Raw genomic sequence first — 20,078 nt, forward strand, 5'->3', positions numbered from 1 at the left:
AAGCGTGCTTTGTAGTGACATTCATGAAGACCCCTGCTGTGCCTGAAACGCTGGAGTCTGGTTGTTTAGAATGAATGATTATTCCAGCGGTTGAAGTGTTTTCACAAAGGAGACTGGGCAGCAAGGCACTTCTTCCTTTCCGACACCACAGTAGGAGAGCAAATCCTTATCTGAGCCTATGATAGGACTCTGACAGAGACCCCCACTCTAATACCTGGAGATAGTCCAGCAGTGAGGAAAAGCCACTTCTGAAGAATGAAGGCAATTTATTCACCACATGAAATTCTCTTAAAAAAAACAGTCTCTGCTGGTGCTCACTGAAAAGAAAGCGGAGAAAAAAAAAATCTGTCTAAATCAGGATTTCAGCAGGCTTTAGGCAGCTAAATCCAAAACTTAACCCCAGACCCCTCTCTGCTAAATGCCGATTTCATGTAGCAAACGCCTAAAACCCAGGCGCTGGTTCTGCCTTCCCTGAGGCTCCCACGGTGGGCAGCCTCCTGCTGCTGCTGGGCACCACTGCTGCTGGGCACGGCAGCTGCCCAGCGCTGGCCCCCGGCTCCTGCTGAAGCACCGCGTCCACCAGCGCTGAGGCAGAGCACCACACCCATGTCTGGACTCCAGCATCAGCTTTCAAACCACCTAGCTCCCAGTGCTGGTGATGAACAGTGGGAAGAGGTGCCTATTTATTGTGTTTTGAATGAGTGATAGGTGATACAGGGAGAAGCACACGTGTGGTACCTCATGTTCTGGACTGTAGTCTGGGGCCAGGCACCAAGTGTTACAGTGCTTCAGTTTTTTTAAAGGATGAAACCTCTGACTCACAGAGCAAAAGCGAAACTTGAGCAAACAGGCAATTTAAAACCTTCCAGACTCGAGCAGAGAGCAGAGGCTGACTGCTGCATTACGTCTGTCACTGGTGAAATGGACTCTTAAATGGACACACAGTGGGCCACTGAACTGAGCTCAGCTCCCTTTGGCCACGCTGCAGTAAATGTGACCTATCAAATGATTGCTAAAGAGCTTGAGGGGCTCTTCAAAAGTCAGTCACGGTAAAATAGATGCTATAATCATATCCACTGATAAATTTTTGCACAAGCAGCACATTTGCTGATGGTGCTAGATGGTATGCCTGATGAGGTTTTTCTCTAGTTACAAAATATGTTCAGGGTGTGCAGCAGCCATCCAAGCTTTCCAAATCAGTGCAGCAGTCACGCATTGCACTGACCTGAAACAACAAACTTCCAGCGTCTGTGGTGAACCAAGCCTTCAGCCCCTGCAAGCTCTGCAAAGCAGGGCCCGCTACACCTGACACCACTCAAACCTCTCCACAGCTGGCTTTGCCACCGACATCCAAATCCCAATCACAGAATCACAGAATGGCAGGGGTTGGAAGGGACCTCTGGGGATCATCTAGTCCAACACCCCTGTCGAAGCAGGGTCACCTACAGCAGGCTGCACAGGACCTTGTCCAGGCGGGTCTTGCATATCTCCAGAGAAGGAGACTCCACAACCTCCCTGGGCAGCCTGTTCCAGTGCTCCATCACCCTCAGAGGGAAGAAGTTCTTCCTCATGTCCAGACAGAAGTTCCTGTGCTTCAGTTTGTGCCCATTGCCCCTTGTCCTGTCGCTGGGCACCACTGAAGAGTCTGGCCCCATCCTCCTGACACCCACCCTTGAGATATTTATAAACATTTATAAGGTCCCCTCTCAGCCTTCTCTTCTTCAGGCTGAACAAGCCCAGCTCCCTCTGCCTTTCCTTGTAGGAGAGATGCTCCAGTGCCCTCATCATCCTTGTAGCCCTCCGCTGGACACTCTCCAGTAGCTCCTCAAATGTCCTTCCCTTGCCGAGTGCCACCACCCCACCCCCCAAGCAAGCCCGCCGAAGGCAATGGCATTCAGCACATACCCAGGTGCCAGGTCTGAAGGGGAGACTGTCCAAGCCACCACCAAATGGCGAAAAGAGCCTGGTGCTGCCAAACGGCAGAGACACAGAAATGACCCAGAAGGGACAGTCCCTCTTCAAAAGTCCTTCTCTACCAGCCAGAAACACGCTTGTGCTGGGTTTTTTCTCTCAACTTTATTGCTAAACGTGAACAGTACAGGGATAATATTTATATAGTCAGTGTCTGCCATTTTAGTGGATTTTAAGAAAATATTGTAACTCAGATTTCTTTGTTTCATATTGGCATGGTGACTGGGACAGCTTGCTCTTGACTTGAGACTATCGTTAGTTATAACATCATATAATAATACTACACAATTGTATACTGTTGAGAGCTATGAACTACAGTACTTCTGATATGAAAACGCTCCAGGCTATTTTTTGTATTTATTAGTAACACAAAAGAAATATTGATAAAACCAGAAAAGGAATACATAAAACATCAAAATTACTTGAATATATCCTATCAACAGGGAGTGAAAGCAAGGTTTCTTTGTCCTACTCCTGAAAATTCCGCTAGGGATGGGTAAAAGCCCTTTTGTTCTCACTTACCTAATAGTCACTCATATTACACTACTCAACACAAATGAAACAAATCATTAGCTACAAAATACAGCTTTCAAAAACATAATGTCGTACAGAGTTTGTGACACTGCCAACAAGCGTGCACAAACATAGAGCAGCAGCTCCCCGCCAGGTCCATCTGTCCCGCTGTCCTGCTCAGGATGCCACATTCCCACCCGCGTAATTTCCCAACTTCCAATGCACTAGCTTTGATCTGTACAAATGATTAAAGCTACACTTTCCCGAAAAATGGACAATAAAAAGTGTTTTCATTGTTTTGCCGTACCAGCAGAATTCCCAGAGACACATTAGCACATCCTTCTGATCCATTGTCCCATTGTTCCCACAGCCGGACAGAATTTCTTTCTCATTTTGTGCCTTGTGGTCCAGTTTAGTGCAATAGGATTGCAACAGGTCTTGAAATCATGGCAATTAAATTATTAAACTGTTTGCCTTTTCTAACCCTTGCCCTCAGAATATAATGGCATCATAACAGCGTCTAGAGACCAGAGCCGAGATCTTTTTCTGTCACATCACTACTGTGCTGATTTGCAGTGCGGTGAGCTGACAGGCTTCACTGACACCTGCACAGCTAATTTCGGTGGACGATCTATTGTAAGGTTTTAGATGTTGCATCTTCCTTTAACGATGCCACATTCAGATCAGGTTTAGATTGGAGTTTCTAAGTGACTTTTCATTTCCGCTCTCCAAAACGGAGCTGCATTGCCCGTTTTCGTCCTTTCTTCTGCTTTGGCAGATGTCGTAAATGTTACTGGGCGTTTACCTCCCATCTTTGTAGCACTCTCACTGACAACACATTTTTTACTACAGACATAATGCTTTTAGATAGAATAGATTTCATAGATTTATTTGCCCAAACTTGCATATCTGAAGAAGGTATAGGTTAAGGTGGCATTGACATCTTAGTGCGACCACGCTACCTGTGCTGATACTGTCTCTGGCCGGTGGAAAATCTGCATATTAAAACACTTTGCAACCTCAAAAAGAATAACTTAATCCTGGCAATAATGTTTTAAAGTTAAGGAAATCCTTAATTAAAATTTGTATCACAAATTAGCTTCAGTTTTCTATTATTGTAACTCATCTGCTAAAAATCCCATGCATACATATGTTTCTGTGTGTACAGTTTTTTGGAACAACATGGTATCTTCGAAAAGTTTGATGGCTTATGAACGAAAAGGTCATGAGAAAACCTGAGGGCTCTGTGTTAATTTTGAAGACAAGAAAGAATCATGGCTCATTTAAAACCTGAAGAAAATCTATTGTCTTTAGTATTTTTGAAGTAACTTTCTCTTCCACTTTTTTCTGCTTTTTTATATAACCAAGCTACCACAAATTTCCGTGATTTTATAGCCCACAGCTATAAAATGCAGCTGCTTTTGTCAGATACAAGTTAAGCACCACCAGGCTGGGTAAGTACTTGTGTTGGAGATGACTTCAACTCTACCGATGTTGGCACTGACAATTCAGCAGGGAGCACTTTTCACTGCGCTTTAATATGGAACTGATATCTCGGCCTCATTTTATAGCGTATTTTTTGTGTTAGCACCACCATAGTTTAGTGGTTGGTGAAAAGACTCACATATACCGACACATATACCGAACCCACGCCTGTAAACGCATTCACACGACGGAACCACCCTGCAATCAGCTCCTGACAGGACCGGGACCTGAAGACACGCTTTGTTAAGCGCATTTTTCAAGACGGAAGGTGCTACAGATACGCAATGCACCATTCTTCTTGTGTCCTTCAGGAGCTCTAAATACAAACGGCCTTCGGTCACCGGTCACTTCAACATCCCTAGCAGAGAAAGCCTGCAAGATATCAAGGTAGACAATTATTTTACAGTATGACTAGCCACCAGATTTGTACTGCCACCCTCATCTCACCGGGAATGGACTTTATAAACATAACCTGACCAAAATATCAAAAACAGTTGAAATTATTTTAGTGTCCTATATTGGAAAAGGGCGTAATAATCTTCAAACTACGTAGTTACAGCCGCATACAAGTGGCACGACAAATTACAGCCTGCACCTCCTTTTTTGTGACTGTAAGGGAGTTTCAGCCCCAGCACTGCCCTGACCGCGCTGCCCCGCAGCCAGCCGAACCGCCACGGACACGCGGCCCGGCCGCAGCGCCGAGGGGGGCTGCGGGGCTCCCGGCGGCGAGGGGCAGCGTGTGCTGCGGAGCTGAGGGGCGGTGCGGGGCTACCTCCGGCCACCCCCGCAGAACCCCCGCACTCACAGCCATCCCGTCCCGGGGCAGGACACCCCGCCTCGCCCCGCTGCCAGGCCAGGGCCGGGTTCCGGCGGCGCGGGAGCTCGGGGGGGGGCGCTGAGGAGGCGAAGCGGCCGCGGGGCCTGGCTCGCCCCGGGGTGCCCCCGCCGCTCCCCCGGTCGGGCTGGCGGCCTCACCCCCGCGCTGCGGCGCCTCCCTTCCCGCGAGATCCCGCCGGCCTCGCTCCGCCAGGGCTCCGGGCGCCGCGGGCCGGGCCGCCGCCGAGCGACAGAGAGGGAGGGAGGGAGCAGCCTCCCCACCGCCCCCCGCCGCCGCGCCGTGACGGCGCTCCGCCCCGCCCCGCCCCGCGGGTCTCCCCCCTCGCCTCAGCGGCGGAGCGGAGCCGAGCGGCCGCCGCCCCAGCCGCGGCGGAGTGAATGGGTTGCCATGGCAACTGAGTGAGGCAGGCAGCAGGCCGCCGCGGCCCCAGCCGCCTCCGCTCCTCAGCGTGTGGGCGAGGAGGCAGCGGGCGGGCGGCCGCCGGGACAGCCGAGGGGAGGCCGGGAGCGCGGCGGCAGGATGGAGGACGGCTTCTCCAGCTACAGCAGCCTCTACGACACCTCCTCGCTGCTCCAGTTCTGCAACGGTGAGGGCGGGGGCCGCCTCCCGCGGCCGCCCCCGGGGAGCGGCGGGGTCCCGGCGGGGCGGGGAAGGCAGCGCCGGGAGAGGGCCTGCCTGGAGCTGCCGGCGGCGTCCGCGCCGCCCGGGGCCGCTCGGCTCCGCCGCGTAACTCGGGGAGAGGAGGAGGGAGGAAACTTCACCCCCCTCGGCCTCCCCCGTTTGGCAGCGGGAAGCCGGGCGCCTCCGTGAGGAACTTCTGCGCCTCCTTCGCGGGAATGTGCGTAGATACGCGCGCGTGTGTATATGTACAGATATAATGCGCACGTACGTGTTCCTGCCCCGCAAGCAGACCCGCGCCCCGCGCTGCGCGTCCCCGCCGCGCCCGTGCCAGCGCACACGTGTGCGGGGACGCGGCCCCGAGGCGCGGAGCGGTGCGGCGCGGAGCGGCCGGGGCAGGTGTCCTTCCGCCCCCCCGGAGAGCCCCCCATCCCCATCACCGCCGCGGGAGGGACGGCTGCGGGGTGTCAGGCGCCTGTGCGGGATGATGGCAGCTGCCCTGCGCTTGTTCTTTCTGTTATTTTGGTTTTTAAGGTAGGGGTCAGTGGGCTGCGGTGACAGGACCTGGGAAGGGAGGTGAGGAGCTGCCGGTGGGTGTCTGGAGGTCGGCCTGCACCCTGTTTGGGGTTGTCCAGCTGGCTGGTGTTCGCTGTTGTCCCGGGGGAAATAAATCTGGTACCCTGGATGTCACAAAGAGTTCTTCATGGTAAACTTTCAGCTCAAATTGCCTTGTTTTGATTCTGGTTGCTGCCTTCTAGCAGCAAAATTGTGAGAATTCATAATCTTGCATTTCACTGAACATGGATTCGTGGGTCTCCCGTCCCTCCAGGTTTCAGTGGTGGCCTGGCGTTGCGCTGCTGTCTGAACAGCTGCGGTCAGGTTTGCGTTAAACTGCTTCGTGACGGCACCCGCACCAAACGGAGCTGCCGCTTCTCCAGGAAGGAATGGAGGTGACAGATTTTACAGGATTCGCGTTGAGGTGTGGCGCGGGAGAGGGACAGGTTGGCAGAAAGCTCTTGTCTGCGTGGACCGTGCGACGGTGGGAGCAGCTTTTTGGGGGGGGGCACGCCGAGTCGCGCGCGTGGGCTGTGCATGGTGAGGTGATGCCGCACGCTCAGAGCTCCTCAGGAGAGAGAACTATGGCTGCGTACGGGGCTTGTATGCTAACAGCAGATGCCTGTTTTGCCTAAGCTTAATAAATATTTCATTGTGAGTATTTTAAAGAAAGAAAACATACAGCAGCGTATTTCAAAGTTTGTGCGCTAACCCGTTCATAAGCGGGCTGTCTTCCTGCCAGAATCCCTGGGCTTTGCTTTTATAGTGCTCGTGGTGGTAGCGCACATATGGGAGCAGTAGGAGTAGCAACGCTTTCTGAGTAGTTTGAATAAGCAAAGTAGCTAATTTCTGAGAATTGTCGCTCATGGTGATTTTGTAACTCTGAGCACCTATTGTACATGATGGAAATAAGCTGTATGTGTTTATGCTGTACGTAGGTTTTAAAATCTTAGTTAATCCTTAAGTATTATGTTCTAGAATGTGTTACCGACAAGGTCGCTTGCCTAGCTGTTGTCTCGTAGTAGACAGTGAGCTCACGAGCTGTTGTAAACTTTTATTATTCTGTGTTGATAAAAGGAAGTCATTTGATTCAGAAGCCTTTCGTTTTATGAGTTAGCCTTCAGTGAGACTGTGTTGCATGAGATGAGGAAGAACAAGAGAATTGGGCCTTGGAACACCGCCTTGAGCTATCAGATATTTCACACAGACGCACGTGACCCACGAGGAAAAAAATACAGATGGAGGGTGGCAGTGAGGGTTTTGAGGTTGAAAGAGGAAAAGAAAATTGCTTTACAGGAAAGTGGAAAACTCTCGCAAGTATAGTGGGTGGTGTGAAAGGCGATGTGAAATTGGGAGTGCGGCAGGCATAAAGAAGAACCAAACAGAGCAGGCAAGTGGTGGAGACGTGAAGGAAAATGTGGGTTTGATATAGGGTGAACTGAAATGGCTGGTGAGCACTTGACATGGTCGTTGCTGTATGCTGTGAGGTTTTCTGTTCTGAACGGAGAAGAAAGCATTAAATTTAGTTTTACAAGTAAAGACATGATGGAATTTCCTGGTGGTCTTGAACTGAAGAAATGATGGAGAGACTGCCTGTACGGATTGTGTTTGGGAAGATGGGGACGCAAAGCCTGTGCTCCGCTTGGAATAGCTGCGGGTCACCTGCGGGGCAGCAGCCAGGCTCCGGCCATGGCCCAGGGACGGCTGCTGCTTCTCTGGTGTCCCAGTGCGTGCTCCCCGCTCGGGGCGGGTGGTAGCCGCGGAGGGGATGGGGAGGGGGGGAGCAGTGGTGGGCAGGGGGCTGTGGTAGGAAGGAGGGAGCAGGATCTTGGCTGTTGGAGGACCTGGCCAGAGAGGAAAGGAGTAATATGAGGGCAAACTTACCCCAGGCCTCTCTTTCTCTCTAGAAAGGCTCTGGATTTAGGAGAAGAATTTGCGTCTTGGGGTTGGGGTCTTCCCCCCCCCCCCCCCCCCCCCCCCCACTTCGTTCTTTGCTTATATGCAGATCTAGTCTGCATAGTTGTTTGGTAACGTATTTTTATGGTTTGAAATGCGTAAAAAATATGGTAAATGGAGAAGGAAGGGAGAGAATAAAGAGATGAGGAAAATATGTTAGTTTGGAGCCTCATGTCTAAAATCTAGGGCAAATTTTTAGCACAGCTAGTTCAAAGACACCTACTTTCTGCAACTCTGTTTTACGGAACAGTAGAGTAGGGTTGGCATTCGAGAAACGTTATGTTAATGAGCGCAAGTGTCAGTCTGGGATAGCATCAAAGCAAGAAATACAAACTTGCAATGTGATTTTATGCAAGTTAGTTCATTCTTGTAGCCTTAGTTTCCTTAGTTGTAAACTCAGAGGAAAGTGCGTATCTACTTTGGAGGAGTTTATCACATTCGTTTGAAACCCCACTCTTGATTTTCAGAGGACAGTCTCTTCAGATGCACAAAATGTTGCTGTGACTATTCTGTTTGTTTATTTTTAAGAAAGGTGCTAAAGTAACTCCTCTCAATGCCTGTCTAAGGACAGTTCTGAACTTACATCTCACTTTCTAGGTAATGAACACTATTGGTTTATTTTGCATGTTGAAAAGTAAAGCTTGGTTATAGATACCCTCCTTGGTATTGATGTAACTTTTATGTAGTTCCTAGGCAGAAAGCCATTATGTTTATCTGCAGTCGATCAGGGTGTTAGTAATGTGTTATTTAAGCTGGAGGCAGAAGTGGTAGAATGCTGATAAGGCAAGATAGTGTTTAGGTTTTTAGCATCTGCTTAAAAAGTGATGGAGAGGACCATGAGGGACACGGCACTCTGCAGAACAAGGCACATATTTGAGTTACAGACAGGGCTCGTCTCGCCTCCAGCTGATTTACTGAGCTGCAGGAGTGATCAGCAGTGATCACAGCCAGGTCGGGGAGACGTGTAGGGTGTGGGCAGAGGTTCGTGGGTCCTCTGACCACAGTCCCCTATCCATTACAGCCGTAACGATGACCTAATGAACATGGCCTGCATGACGCTAATGGCTGTGTTAGGCACGTAGAATGTAAAGGGTGAAGTCTGCGGTTCCTGCGCTCTGCTGAATGCCTGTGTGGACTTAGAGAAGGAAGTGGGAATTTATCCTTGATTCATTTGCAACTTGTAGCATCTTTTTAATATTCTTCGCTTGGCTAGTGGGAAAATTGTAGCTGTCAAATGGCCATTTCTGCAACCATGGATGCCTTGTTTGGCAGGAACTTCCAATTTAAAATATCTGGGTAAAACAGTAAAAAAAGTGAAAAACAAATTCTTTCTTAATGAAATTGATTTCTTTGGCAAGAGATTCCATAATATTAATTACAGTTCTGTTAAACTGATTACCTGAAGTGTAATTGCTAGTAGAAAAAGTTAGACTTTGAGAAAATTTTGAAGCGATACCAACTATATTAACATTTATTAAAAAAAAAGTAGAGTAATAATAATAAAACACACCCCTCTTGACAACTGACAGTTGCTTTTTGCTCCCCAAATCGCCATATCGTATTATTAAGCTTTTTGACAGTTAATGGTTTTGATAACTGTCAGTCACTACATCTTTTAAGTCATGAGAAGTAAATTGTGTGAATCTATTCATATACTAGCTTTGGCCAGTTTATTTCCAGTTTGAATCTTCTGCTTCTGTAAATATCCACCATTCCTTAAAATAAATCGAATATATGTACCTTTTCTCTCTTACTCGTGTGTCTACAAGTGGAGCGATGCCCCGTCGGTGAGGAAGTGAACGCCACAAACAGGAAGCCTTTATGGACATTATTATTCTGGCTGTCGGCTCTTCTTTCCCATTTGACTCTCGCACTTCCTCTCCTTAACCTGCTGAAATACCGCCAGTTACCCTCTTCCTACAGCTGGACCAAGATCGCACAGCATAGCGTAGGTTAGGGGAGGAGCAGTGGTGAGCTGAGCCTTACAGCTTTCAGGTCACTAGTTCAAATCTGTCCGGGGTTGGAAGAGCCTGTAATTTATTTTACTGTGATCACTTCCTAGGAATAGCACACGGCCAAACTGGATTTAATTTGGTTCTCACTGGGCAGATTCATGCACTGTGTGTATGAAAAGATGTTGCAAGCATGTCAATGGCATTACTCATATTTGTTGTTTTTCCCAAAAGCCTATAACAACAGAGACAGACAGACAAGCCGGGCTTTCTCATATTTCATCTCTAGACCTGTTCTCTCCAGGACAGCAGAGTGCTTTGACCTTGGAGGTGGAGGAGATAACCTACATGAAGCTTCTGTCAGTTTTGTAGGACAGTAGAAAATTTGATTACTCAGAATTGCTTGGAGAGCATTTTTGTGTTTTCCCTTTAACTGAGATTTGTTCTGGCTCTTGCAGTCGAACCCGTAAATTTAATGCAAGGTTGGACTCCACATTTATAAGGAAAGGCTGAGGGAGCTGGGCTTGTTCAGCCTGAAGAAGAGAAGGCTGAGAGGGGACCTTATAAATGCTTATAAATGTCTCAAGGGTGGGTGTCAGGAGGATGGGGCCAGACTCTTTTCAGTGGTGCCCAGCAACAGGACAAGGGGCAATGGGCACAAACTGAAGCAGAGGAAGTTCCATCTGAACATGAGGAAGAACTTCTTCACTCTGAGAGTGACGGAGCACTGGAACAGGCTGCCCAGGGAGGTTGTGGATTCTCTTTCTCTGGAGATATTCAAGACCTGGCTGGACAAGGTCCTGTGCAGCCTGCTGTAGGTGACCCTGCTTTGGCAGGAGTGTTGGACTAGATGATCCCCAGAGGTCCCTTCCAACCCCAAACTTTCTGTGATTCTGTGATTGAATGTCTGTTTCGCATGTTTTGGAGCTGTATAGATTATAAGCTGCTCTTTCGATCAGCTTGCTTCTAGAACTTATTTTCTTCTATCCTGGAGTAAAGGGGAGAGGTGGCATACAGAAACACATTTTTTTGTATGTGCAGTAATTGAATGCAGAATAAATCAATACACTATGAAACAAAAATAACTTGCTGTAATGGACAGAGACTTTCACAATGTATTAATGTATATTGTTAGCCTATTAAAGCTCAAACTATTATTTTTAATAAGACACTATAGAAGTAAAATGAATTTGTTGCCTTTTAATTATCTGTATATTTCCAAATCATGAATTATTAAAACTTGTTTTAGTCATGGATAGTGTTAATTGTAGTTACTGGAATTTAATTTTTTTGGCTTTTTTTTTAATTAAGCCTTCATAAACAAATGAAAATATAGACCAGTCATGAGACAATCCTTTGGTGACAGTCAAACCTCAATAGAGAATCTGTGTTAGTGTTAGCAGTATGAAGAGAAACTACAAGTACCAAGTGTTTTTATCATGAATAAAACAACATACAGAATTGCAAATCAAAGCATTGGGCGCTCAGCAGAAAAACATGCTTTATCTGATCTTCAAGGAATTTTTTAAAAATTTAGTACTACTTTACAGAGCTAATAAAATATGTGTTTTAGGTTCTAATTAAGAATAGCGAAACTCAGATTCTTTTCTTGAAGCTTAAACCACGTGCAAACAATTCAAATTAGAATTATGTTAGAAGTACATTATTAAAGAGTGAACACATGAGGAGGCAGTGAGGCAGTATGCCAGTCAGTGACATACATTTTAGTAGGTTTTATCCTGACTTCCCTCCTGTTTCTCCTTTGCTTAGAAATTTGTGATGAGGGTTTTAAAGTTGATGCTGCAGCTCTTTTGTCAAGAGAAAGTTTGCAAAGCTGTAATGAAGAACCTGTCTTTTGATCATTGAAATCTCGAGGAAGATGTGAGAGAATAAATAGGAAGGTTGCATGAAACTGTATAATGACTGCATTTTTTTGTGGGGTGCTCGCCGTTTGCAAATGACATTAATTGGGCAACCATAAGAAATTGTGAAAACTAAGAGGGAGTGCAGAAGGAACTATGGATGATGCTCTTCTTCCATGAAACACAATATAAAGTGTTCATCCAGTACATAATTAAAATGTGGAAGTAGCTCCCTGAGGTTTTTTAGGGATATGGGGTGGGGATAATGATGTGTTAACAAGATTTCACTAAATTAATTCTTTGGAAAGGAATTAAGTGAGATTGTCCACACTCCATTACTTCCAAAGAGTAAAATGTGACATGGTCCATCATTTTCTTGTCTTGCTTCGAAATGACTGATTATTGAGTAAGTATAATATACTCATTTGAAAGCATATTTGAGGTCTCTAGCAGTGTTTTTAGATGTTGTGGAATGTAGACACTAATAGCCTTTTTCGATTTAAAATCTGAAATAAACACCTCATTGTGATAAAATCAGTTTGCATTTCTTAACAGCATGGGCCCTGTATTTGATTGGAAACTTACACAAGTTTCCTGCAAGCAGGACAGAAGAAATATTTCCTGGCTTTAAGTATAACTTCTATAATCTGTTGCAGGTCAAGATACTAAACATTGCTACTGGCTTGTAGTCATCTGAGAACTGTGTGTGAACAAGAGCCTAAGCTAAGCGTTAGAATGTGAGGTTCCTAAGATGCAGAATAGAGGAGCACATGTCAATATATAAATAGAAAAGGTAGAGAAACAGTCATTGTTTCAAGCTAGTAAAGGCAAATATTTTATAGTGAAAACTTTGTAAACAACCTTGTATTTCATGAAAGGTAGATGCTTCTTTTTGTTACAACTGTGGTGAAAACCACAACAAACGGAAACAGCTTTTGAGATTTCCCACCGTACACCCAAGTGGGGATGGCTGGGCAGTGGTGTCAGAATTTCCCTGAGGTGATGGAATGCTTTGTACCCTGAAGTCAGCAGTATTAGGAACAACTTTTTTTTTTATTTTTTCCCGTGGGGGGGGGAATATCATCCTGAAACCTGAGTGAGATCCCAACAGACGGTCAGTTTCATATTTATGCTTACTAAAACCAGTAACTACTCAGTCGCATCCTTTCCCCTTCCCTGTCCAGCATTTCCCAAGCTGTTTTGCACAGACCTATTGCTGCCTGGCAGGCATCCTTCCAACTCCCACGTGGAGATGCTGTCTTAAACAGCTTGCAGGTCCAGCAGGTGGGTCCTGCTCCCGACCCTGGAGTAAGCACCTCGGGCTTGACGTGTTGGATGACGTGGTCTTACCGCTCAGTGTGTGACGGATTGCACACCGGCGGAGGGCGGCTTGGTGGAGGTGAGCGAGGTCTGCGGTGAGGTGGGTGGTCTGGCGAGGCTGGCTGGGCCACAGGGGGCAACGGAGACTTTATCTAAACTGATAAAAGCCTGACAGGCATTAGCATATCCGGAGATGCTGGCCAGTCTTTATTCCAACCAGTGTCTGCTCTGCTGCCTTTTTGCTTTACGTCTTCCAAATATAGGCCAAAATAGCAGGGCAGGGCCAACCTGGACTATGCTCAAGTGATCTGAAAAATCAGGCCAGCTTTTGTAGTTTCCTACCTGTGAACCTAAAAATTGAATTTCGAATTGAATTTTAAAATTGCATATAAAGAGTTCATGTCTGTGAATTATATGAGGCATGGATATAAAGCGTATTTAAAATAGCTCAGTTTAACACAGTAAACAACTGCTGATGTGATTTGGGGTAAGAGGAGAAACCCTGATGCTGTGCAGCCGATAGGAGTTTGCCTGTGGACTTCAGTAGGACTGCAGTTTCAAATTCTAGAAACGCTCATGGCAAACTCCAGTCGAGTTTAAGGAAATGAGAATTCTTAGAAATTTTGGCTCTCAGTAAAAAAATATACACCACTGTAATTTGCCTTACTCTGTATAATGCCGTGCACGGAGGGAGGTGTGAGGGTAGGTTTTTTCTTTTTCTCCCTTTTGTGCTAGACAGCGTGTGTGTGTGAGAGGGAGATCCCTGTGGTGGCTGTACTTCAGTTTGGAAATAAGTAATTCCTTCTGTGTTCAGATGTTTTAATGAGCCGATAAGGGATCCTTTGGGACAAAAGATTTTACGCATACGATTTTTAAGTTAAGCATTTATATGTTTTGCAAGGCTCAAGGCCGTCATCTACTGAGAAGTGAGAAAAGATCCATTTTGAAAATGTGGGATGTTGGTGCGTGGTCTGGCAGATGTGTAGGCGGGGGTCAGCTACCGGTGGCATACAGATAAACCTCTGCTTGAATGGCATGCTGCAGGATCTGCACCTGGAGGGCAGAGCACTTCAAAAGAGCTATGTGTAAGACTCACTAGCTCCGAGATGCTGTATTTTAGCATTGTGTCTACGTGAGCAGGAAGCGTGCGACAGAAGGAAGAAATCTGTCCAGCAAACCAGTTCGCGGTGAGGCCTCCGGTGTCCGTACGTCTCTGCGTTTGCCGTGGGCTGGCTCTAGCCTGGTGCGGTGCACCAAACGCACATCAGCCCTCGGAGTGCGGTCCTGAGGCTTGCCCACGATGCCAGGCAGAGAGGGGCGAGCGGGGACGATCACTGCATGAGCACGAGCGTGGCCAGGCTGTGACAGGCATAGGGAGATGGCGGTTATCAGAGCCAGCAGGCAGCTAGAGCTGGGGCAGTTGTGCTGTCCTGAATGATTCTATGATTCGATGTTGTCTCCCAGTCTCTAGTCTCTTACCATCTCTCTTTCTGATTTGGGAAGAAATATGGTTGGTACACTGCTGCTGAAAATTTGCTTTCTTGTTCTACTCTTTTTTTTCTTGAGAAGAGATTCTTAGTATCATGAACAAGGGACCGTAGGACTTGTGTTGGACTTGAGCACTTCTGTGTGTCCGAAGATTTATTAATGATTTGTTTATCAAAAATCCAATTATGGACACTGGTCATCTTTAGAACTGAAAATTAAAAACTCTTGACTTCTTTTGAGCAAAGTTAAATGGATTGGGCAGAACTAAAACCAAGGCTCTACATTTACAACAGTTCTGCATTATTGAAAGATCTAAGCCCAGTCATTTTAAAGGTGGTGGGGAAGGAAATGGGTGTAGCAGTTTACCTGGCCTCTTGAGTATTTAATAGCTCAGTGTTTCCACCTCTGTTTTTAAAGTTGAATAAACAGGATACAAATAGTAAGGTTTTTGTTTATGGGATTCCCCCCCCCCCCCCCCGATGGATTACTGTATCATTACTGAAGCCAGGACAGGTGGGGTTTGCTTAGATTGTTTTTGCTACACTTTACATTTGACAGTCTGTTATCTGAAAGGCTTAGAATAAATAGGTTATCTGCACAAGTCTGAAAAATGTTTCTATCACACCAGTAGTCTTTCAGAACAAATTTATAGCTGAATTAAATCATTAGTTATCTGAACTTTACTTCAGGTTTCTTTTATGACCTGGATGCTTTGGTTTGGTTTTTGGAAACAATGAAGAAACTAAGTTGTGGGATTACATGTTCAGCTATGGAATTGAAAAATGTTTGCTGCTGTGTTAAGCAAAAGCTTTATAACTAAAATTAATGGAAGTTGGAAAATACGTTTGTTGGTATGGTCTCCCAAGAGCAATATATGTGTATCTATTCATTTTTTTTTATGGAGTTTATGGTTGTAAGGCATTAAGGTGAAACTTTACAACAGTGAACGGGGCAGTGTGGTTTATTCCAGCATTGCCTCATGTGCAAGTTATTTGAGAGATTCCATTCTGTAGCTGTCATTCCCAGGTAGGATACTCTTGCTGGGACCCTAACCTCTTATGTGAAGACATACCCCTGGGTGATTGATATGCTTATTTCTAAAATTTGTTTAAACAGGGAGAGTCAATACCAGGGCAACCTACCACTTTTTTTTTTCTTCCTTCTTTTTTCCCCCATGGCAAAGCTAAATTGAAAGAACACTTTCTCCTTTTATCTGCTTCTTTTCATAAAATTTACCTTGTTCCTGGTGCATATTGATGTTATAAAATCATTCCAACTACTAACTTTGAAGAGGAGGGACGCTATGTGACAATGTTTCAGTTTTTTCAATTAAATGAAAGAATACAATGTAACATAGATGGAGATGTATAGAGACTGAATAAGGGATGTTAAAGATGGCAGGCTTGGTCCTTCAGATGTTAAGTGATAAGAGGGTGTATAGAATTGCTTAGGAGTAAGGGTAAACAGGCCAGAAAGCTGTGGGAGCTGGAAGATGATAGTAGAAAACTCAGGTGAAGTGGGTTCTGGCACTGGGGGAAACCTGATGCCCCTCCCACCCATCCATTCCCATTTTCAGGCTGCAATGCTCGGGCAGATAAGCCAACGTACACCGTGCAGCTGCTTGGGAGGAAGGTCTCACTTCTCCTGCCCTCGCTTGCGCTCTGTGGTTTTACCCACTCAACACTTGACAGACTAATTTGTCAGAGTTGATTTAACGTGCTAATCCAACAGAAAAAAAAGTCTACACAGTGTTTGTGTGTGGTACTTTGGTTTTGCTTTTGCTGGGTTAGTTTTCTGCCAGGTTGGAGAATTAAAGCATCTTCCAGAGGCAGCAGAAGATAAATTGTAGGAGTAGCGGGTGCTGCAGGCAAACTGGGGGCTGCTAGGTTGGCCCTGGTGTCTTGTGGAACTGAGCTTTTGTCATTGCAGCTGATTGTGGCACCATGTGTTGCACGGCATCAATAAATTAATCCAAGTTAGAAGCGATACCCATCTGTTTTGTATTGTGGCAGGTAGATGTGATCCCCCTTTTTCTGTTTTGTGCCAGGTGTAGTGGTGGTGGGCAAAGTTTTAAAGCAATGTGTAAGGCAATACAGGGGAGAGGAAGGCAGCTGCCAGAAGACTGTAATAAGGAGTAAGAGTACTTTTGGACTGCTACAAATATGATTTATAATTAAATTAAAAGTTCCTAGAGGTAGAAAATTACATATTTCATTTTCAGTCCAGTTACCCATTCAAAGCAGAGTTGACTAACAGAAATTTTTTACCATTGGGATTCCTTCATTTCTTTGGTGAATGTTTAGCTTTTGTGGTTGCTTTGATGTGTGTCTGTGTGTGTTTTGTGTTTTTTTTCCCTCCCTGGAAGCCATAAATCTCAATATTTTTTGTAATTCTTCTTATATTCTTTGCAGTATATGACATCACATTTGATTAAAAAAAAAAGCAAACCATAGTTAGCCCCAGGTGCACAGGTGTACTCACAATATTTTTATACACAGGAATTTTAATTCTTAATTGCATTTCATCTGCACTTTTCTTGCACTTCAAAACTTTGTAACTGTGTATTTCTTTGAATTTTCTTTTGTACTTTTAAGAGAGAAGTAAAATTTCTATCAAAAGAACAATGATCTCTTCTTTCTTATATTGTCTTTCTTGGGAACATGTTGAATTCAGGGACACATTGATCAAATTATTCCACAACTTTGCAGGAAAAGGCATACCCTAAAAGCAGAATTAATCAGTAGCAAACATCATCGGCGTGATGCTGCCACTCTGTTCTCAGAATCAAGTCTGGCTGACTACAGCTGAAGCATTTCTCTTGATTGCAGCAGACTCGTTGCAAGGGGAAGAGGAAGATCCACAAGACCTCTGTGTGTTGAGGAATTTGAACAAAAATACTCTTGCAGGAGCTAGCAGTCATCTTCAGTGGTCCCGTGTAGGAAGGCCTGGATTAAGAGTCTTGCACTAGAGAGAGCAGTTGTGTGTTCTGTTTGTTTACTCTTCTTCGCTTCCAAAAGTTGAAGTAAGGCTAAAGCAGCTCCAGTGATTCCTGCAAGGCTGTGTAGGGCTTTGCAAAGCCCAGAAACCGTTTGGCCTATGCTGGGTTATTAACCCTGGTAGCTGTGACTCAGAAGGTTGTGAGAGATTGGTGTGTGTATTGTTCCAGGAGGGTGTAGCTTCAGGGATTTTCCTCCTTACTAGTTTTTGTTTTTGAGTTTTTTAATTTAAAAAAATGTTTAGCCTCGGGGAGCCCTCTAAGTCTAAGCCTTTTACTGCCTCCTGACTTTGGCAGTTGCTTCTCTTAGTTCGAGTCTCTAGGCCTGTGTGATGTGAGACTTTGAAGTAGCTGCTGCCTGGCTGAAACCTCTCTGGGGGCAGAGAGAAGGATAATAAAGTTTGTGCTTTTGACATTTTCTTTCTTTCCAGCATGTAGATATTTTAACACAAGAATAAGTGAAATGGCTGATTTTTAGTAAAGACCCTAAAATTAGAGAATTGCAAAGACTGTATATCTTTTGCAGTTTGGTCTTAATTTGGAACAATCGCTAAAATCAATGGTGGGGAAAACCACGTCTTTTTTTGTCAGGGTTTTAATATCTAGTGTTAGCAACTCATTAATCCATTTAAGAAGCAGAACGTGAGATTCAAGGGTGAGAATCATTGTTTACAGCCCAGTTTTGTTAGATGGTGTCCCGTGGACCACTGACAAATACCAAAAGAGGCAAGGAAAGATGTTTGGAAAACAACACAAGCTTTTGGATCTTTGTAATTCTGGTTCTACATAGCGTCTGCCAGTCCCACACTCAGCTCGGCAAGCAAACATTTGCGAAGCCCATGGCAGTCCGTATCCCAAACAACAAGCATGGGAAAAACCTCTCTACCTTCACCTTTCTTAGGAGGGCTCTTCAGATGCTCTCTCAGCACTTCAAATACATATAGGCCACCTTCTCCTCCTATTCCTAACTTTTTCCAGCCTCGCTCCCTTGAAAAGAAGTGTCTTGAGGGAATGGACTAGAAGTAGGACAAATAAATCAGGGAGAAAAAAAAGCTATTTCAAGCGTCTTGACCATGGCAGGGTGAAGGTCTTTCTGTTTGTGTGTTCCCAGCTGTGGCATGGAGCATTTTCTGCACTACACAGGTTAGTATCAACCAAGATTGCTAGATTTAGTATTGACTAAAACATATAAAGTGATTTTAAAACAGATAGTGTTCTGCACCCGTTGCTCAGTTGGCCAGGCCGCAGGGACCTGAGCGGTGTGGGGGGCGTTTTGGCCTCCCATTGAGGGCACAAACCCTGTGCAATGAGGGGAGCGTGCCCCGCGGCGCTCTGCGGAGCTCAGACCTTCGCTTATTTAATTCATTTGAGCCATTTGGTTCTGGCTTGAGCAAGGCAGCTTGTTGGGGTTCTGGATCAAAGTTGTTCAATCGGTCCTTACTGATCCCTGATGTTTAACAGAGCGAAACCTCGTTTTGTAAGCCCAGGAAAAATAACTGTCTTTATTGTTGTGACTTCTGTGCACTGTGGAAGCTTTACCATTACTGTAAATGTATATTTTTTAGTAGAAACTTCATTTATCTTAAACAGTAGAGTAAATGATCTGTTTTTATTTGCAGTTTATTATAGTACCTTTTGTTCTGCTGCATAGATATTTATTCAGTTCCTCTTTGTATATAACCATTTGTTGTACTAAAATTAAATGTTAGACCTGTATAAAAATTTAAAATCATTCTGTGCTGGAAACAGCAATTCTGTGACTCCCTTGACAAGTCAGCAACTTGCATGGTTGTGAAATCTTCCCTCTTTTTTCTAGTTATGACCGGGAAGAATTGACATGTTGTGGCTGTTACGAGTCCCAGTTACCTGTTGTTTAGCGAGCTGTGGTTAAGAGCTGCGTGCTAAACCTCGCTTATCGTGTGCTGTGATCTGTATGAGCTGAATTCCCACTTCCACGGCTGTGGGAGTGGAAACGCAAGGCAGTGAAATAAGCTCAGTCCTTCAAGGCTGCTGCCAAGGTGGCTGGTGCAGCAAAGTTCAGGGGGTCCTTCGGCCTTTTGTAGGCACAAACCTTGGGGAAACAAATAAGCGTTGTTAAAGTGACTGCGTCTTTCAGGATTCTTCATCCTTTTTTTCTGTTTTTTGATAAAAGTAGCATCTTTAAAAAAAAAAAAAGCTTTTGACACATTTGACAGGCTTCCACATGATAATTAGATAATAAAAAGGCGTGGGCTGGCAAAGTATTAGGTATGAATGATGTGCAAGTTCGTATGCGTTTTTCTGTAAGCAACATTGTTGCGCTGAAGATGAAGCCCTGTGAGCAGATGGGTGAAGCAAAGGTTTTAGAGCGAGAACGAGTTGTGTCTGAAATAACCAAAGAGAAGCTGGAGCAACCTGATGGCACTCTTGTTTCTAGTTCTGAATAACGCCTTTGTCTGGGTAAGAAGTTTTTAATACAGCATATTATGCATATAATCTTAGAACTGTGTGCATTAGCTTCCAGTTACACCCGGTGTCTTATTTAT

General features: G+C 45.3%; 1 protein-coding gene across 2 annotated transcripts in view; it reads left to right on the plus strand.

Moving 5' to 3' along the window:
- The first annotated feature begins 5,119 nt into the window (after positions 1-5,119).
- EML1 (EMAP like 1) overlaps positions 5,120-20,078 on the plus strand; it is a 92,160-nt gene continuing 77,201 nt past the window's right edge. For both annotated transcript variants that reach the window (XM_075426506.1, XM_075426507.1), the window contains exon 1: positions 5,120-5,393. In XM_075426506.1, coding sequence (XP_075282621.1) covers positions 5,327-5,393 — 67 coding nt within the window. In that variant the 5' untranslated portion in view covers positions 5,120-5,326. The remainder of the gene's footprint in view (positions 5,394-20,078) is intronic.

The sequence above is a fragment of the Opisthocomus hoazin genome, chromosome 7 (genome assembly GCF_030867145.1).
Source record: "Opisthocomus hoazin isolate bOpiHoa1 chromosome 7, bOpiHoa1.hap1, whole genome shotgun sequence".
NCBI lineage: Eukaryota > Metazoa > Chordata > Aves > Opisthocomiformes > Opisthocomidae > Opisthocomus > Opisthocomus hoazin.